Here is a 3,516-nt window from a genome sequence, read left to right as displayed (position 1 = left end):
AGCGCCGGGCGCGGAGACAGCCGAGCGCGGCCGGCGGGGGGCGCGGGGGGCGCGGGCCCGCCCCGAACCCGGCCCTCGCGGTTCGCGGAGAAGTCCGCGGAGGGGTGGGGACACGGCGACCCCCAGCCAGTCCCTAAGCCCGGGCGGGCTCCCCAGCGCCCCCGGGATCCCAGCCACGGGCCGGAGGGCAGCGCGGGCAGACGACTCCCACCCCCACCAGACCGTGCGTGGGGGTGGTCTCCGTGCCGTGGCCTCTTCTAGGGAGAGCACGCCCAGGGCCCTCCGGCCAGGAAACAGCTGGTGCTCGCAGCGCCCGGTCCGTCCCCGTCCCCCGCCCCCGAGGTCGCCGGCGGTAGCTCGCAGCCCCACCGGGCCGTCGGTAAGGAAGGGCCACCCAGCTGCACCGGAGGGTCTTCCTTGCAGGGCTGGGAGCACAGACTGATGCGGGAAGACACCGGCCCGAAATGTATCACAAAGTGTACAAGTTCTGTATTTGCAAAGGTCCGGGAGACGGGCCAGCCCGGCGGGGCACTCTCGTCGCACGGCAGGAGCGAGAAGGGGCTGGAGCGGGGGGGGGGGGGGGGGGGGGGGGGGGGGGGGGGGGGGGCGCGGAGGACGGGTCTTCTGGACTTCCTCCCGCGTGGGGGCTTTTCCTCAGATGCATGTTAGGTACGTGCCCTGGGACTGGGGGGAAGGACTGGGAAGGGCCCGGGGTGCCCACTCCAGACGTGGAGGCCAGCAGCCCTGGGATCGCCTAGCCGGGTCCCGGGGGGTGAGCGCGGCGGTCCCCCTCACTGATCCGGCTGGGCACCGACTGTCCGAGTCCCCAGCTGCAGACCCTGCCCGCTGCCCACCGGGCTGCGTCCTGAGAGGCAGGGTCCGGCGGGAACGGGACACGGATATCTGGGAGATGCTGGCCTCCTGCCCCTCCTGCAGACTCATGCCTCCCTTCACTTCTGGGGGCTCAGAGCCCTCAGAGGAGACCCCTGCACATAAGCAAGGACAGCGTTTTGCAGGAAGCTGGCCCTCTGGGCCTCCTCTTCCCGGATCCGGGCGATCTCGGCCTCCTTGAGCCGGAGCTTCTCCCGGAGAGAGGCGTTCTCACTCTCCCTGTCCAGCAGCGCCTCCCGGTGGTCACCTGCCATCACTGCAGGACAAGGAACAGGGTGGAGACAGGGCCAGGCTCAGGGCGCTGCCTGGGCACCAGCCAATCCGGAGGTCCGCAGAGGGACCTGGTGGGGCTGGTGCGGGGTCCCCTGAGNACCTGGTGGGGCTGGTGCGGGGTCCCCTGAGGGGTGCAGACACCACCTGGCGCCGCCCGGAGCGCACACCCAGGCCGAGCCCAGCTCTGCAGCCCAGCCGCCCGTCAGATAACCCGGGGAGCAAAGGTCCTGCCACGACGGCGCGGGGCTGGGGCCCAGCTCACCTTTGAGCTGGCGTTCCAGGGCTGCCACCTTCTCTCTCAGCGCCTCCTGCGCGGTCAGTTCTGCCTGCAGGCGACCGTTCTGCTCCCGCAGCTCCACCCGCACCCTGGTCACCTCAGCCACCTTTTCTTGGTCCTTGTTGCTCAGTTCCTGCCAGACACGGGGGTGAGGACGTGGTGGGGGGCGGGGGGCGGGGGGCCCTTCACGCCCAGGTACCTGCTGCAGTTCCTCCAGACGCCGCCTCAGGCCTTCCACCTGCAGGCTCAGCTGGCTGGCGCGGGCCTGGGCGTCAGCCACCGTCTGCCTCTGCTGCAGGCAGGCGCTCTGAGCCTCGTCCCGAGCCTGCGCCAGCAGCCGCAGCTTCTCCTCCAGGTGAGCCAGGCGCTGCTGCTGTGGGCACGGGGGAGGGGCTGGTGAGCAAGGGGGAGAGCTCGTGGCCTGCCTACTGCTTCCCTGCACGTGGCCCTGAGCTCCGGGGGGTGGCAGTGATCGCCCCTGCTCAGCCACAGGGGGGCTTTCACTGCAATGTGGAAACGGCCTCATAACTCAACTTACTGTGTACGTATATCCCAAACAGGCTCAACTTGAACTAGCCTATAGCGAGTACCCGTCTCCCAGGCTGACCATTCTGCCTCTGGTTCCTGGCTCTGGCCATGCAAACCCCACCCCCATCCCAAGCTGGACATCAGGGGCTCTTTGTAGGGGGGTCAGATGGGATCCTGGACTTGTCTTGCTCTGACTCCTATCTGCCCCTGTACCCTTGGTGCTCCTGTCCCCCACCTCTCTCTACGGAGCCGAAAGACAGCCTGGGTCTGGCCTGTGCACCGCTGCCTCCCAGGCCTCGCTTCCTGGTGGGCACCGCAAGCAGTGGGGTCCAGCCTTGCCTGGCCATGGGCTCACCTCCTCCAGACGGACTTGGTTCTTGGCCTTAATGAGCTCCTCTTCGGCCTGGCCACGCTCACTGAGAGCTGCCGCCTTCACTCGGCTCAGCTCCTGCACCGCGGACAGTGACCCATAGTTCTCCTGGCCCCGGCCAGGGACTCCTCTGGGCCCACCCAGCTGCTGAGCCAGGGGGTACCCCTGCACCAGCCTCCTGAGAGCTTCGCTCACTAGGCAGGGTTGCCACAGGCAAGGGATCCCGTGTCCCACCTCATTAAGTCCCTCTGGCCTCACAGGGATATTGGTGGGTGGGTCCTGATGAGGTTCCGAAACCACAGAAGGGGTGCTCCAGGGAAGAGCACAGCCTAGCACCCAACCAGCACACGCTCACCTCCTCCAGGGATAGCCGTGAGGCCTCCAGCCTCTGTACCCTCTCCTGCATGGCCCTCTCACTCTCTTCCAGGTGACGAGTCACGTGTTCCACCTGCCCAGGTGAGGGGCAGGAATGGGGCTGGAAGACGGTCTCCCCAGCTTACATCCCCCCATGGAAGCCCCACCCCGTGGCAGGCAAATCTTGGGGACGCTTCCTTCCCAGAAGGGGCTGCCCCTCATGGCTTTGCAGGAAGTGAGGATGGAGGGCACATCCCAGTGTCACACCCAGGCAGCAGGCAGTGCTAGGATCCTTTCGAGAGGCTGGTTAGGAGCTTCTGGGTCTGTCATCTGCCGGGGCAGGCAAAGAACTACCACCCAGCACGCCAAGGCTGTCAAGGAGAGCACAGCCAGGGGTGTGCGCTGGGGACACCATGCCATCCTGGGCGGACAGTAGGGACAGCAGGAGGCCAGACAGTGTAACCAATAACCACCTCCTTGGCTCGCAGCTGCTCCACGTCCTCCAAGCTCTGTCGGGACCTTTTCTTCTCCAGTTCTAGACGCTCTGGAAGCCCGAGGGGGAGAGCATGGGTGGGATTCCCTGGGGGGCCCTCACTCCCTGTCCTCCCCCCCCGGGCCCCTCAGCTGTGGGCCTGCATGCGCCCACCCTCGGCCTGGACGGCCCGTATCTTCAGCTCAGCCGCCGTGTTGGTCAGCTCCTGCCTGGCCAGGAACAGCTGCTCCTGCTGAGCTCTCACCTTCCGCTCCAGCTCGTCCACCTGGGAAGCCAGCACCATGGACGGGACGTTTCGGCCCCGGCCCCGGCCCCCGCCCCCACCCCCGG

General features: G+C 67.5%; 1 protein-coding gene across 11 annotated transcripts in view; it reads right to left on the bottom strand.

Annotated features, from left to right (window-relative positions):
• Positions 1-590: 590 nt before the first annotated feature.
• The window catches only part of LRRC45 (leucine rich repeat containing 45), a 7,993-nt gene continuing 5,067 nt past the window's right edge, over positions 591-3,516 (bottom strand). For 8 of the 11 annotated variants that reach the window (XM_034640483.1, XM_034640486.1, XM_034640485.1 and 5 more), the window contains 7 exons: positions 3,340-3,451; positions 3,167-3,237; positions 2,695-2,787; positions 2,325-2,417; positions 1,641-1,814; positions 1,427-1,574; positions 591-1,147 (listed from right to left, as the gene is read on the bottom strand). In XM_034640483.1, coding sequence (XP_034496374.1) covers positions 951-1,147; positions 1,427-1,574; positions 1,641-1,814; positions 2,325-2,417; positions 2,695-2,787; positions 3,167-3,237; positions 3,340-3,451 — 888 coding nt within the window. In that variant the 3' untranslated portion in view covers positions 591-950. The remainder of the gene's footprint in view (positions 1,148-1,426; positions 1,575-1,640; positions 1,815-2,324; positions 2,418-2,694; positions 2,788-3,166; positions 3,238-3,339; positions 3,452-3,516) is intronic. The other 3 variants (XM_034640484.1, XM_034640487.1, XM_034640488.1) reach the window with 3 other exon arrangements.

This window comes from Ailuropoda melanoleuca, chromosome 13 (assembly GCF_002007445.2).
Source record: "Ailuropoda melanoleuca isolate Jingjing chromosome 13, ASM200744v2, whole genome shotgun sequence".
In the NCBI taxonomy this organism is placed as follows: domain Eukaryota; kingdom Metazoa; phylum Chordata; class Mammalia; order Carnivora; family Ursidae; genus Ailuropoda; species Ailuropoda melanoleuca.
This window is presented reverse-complemented; position numbering and strand designations above follow the sequence as displayed.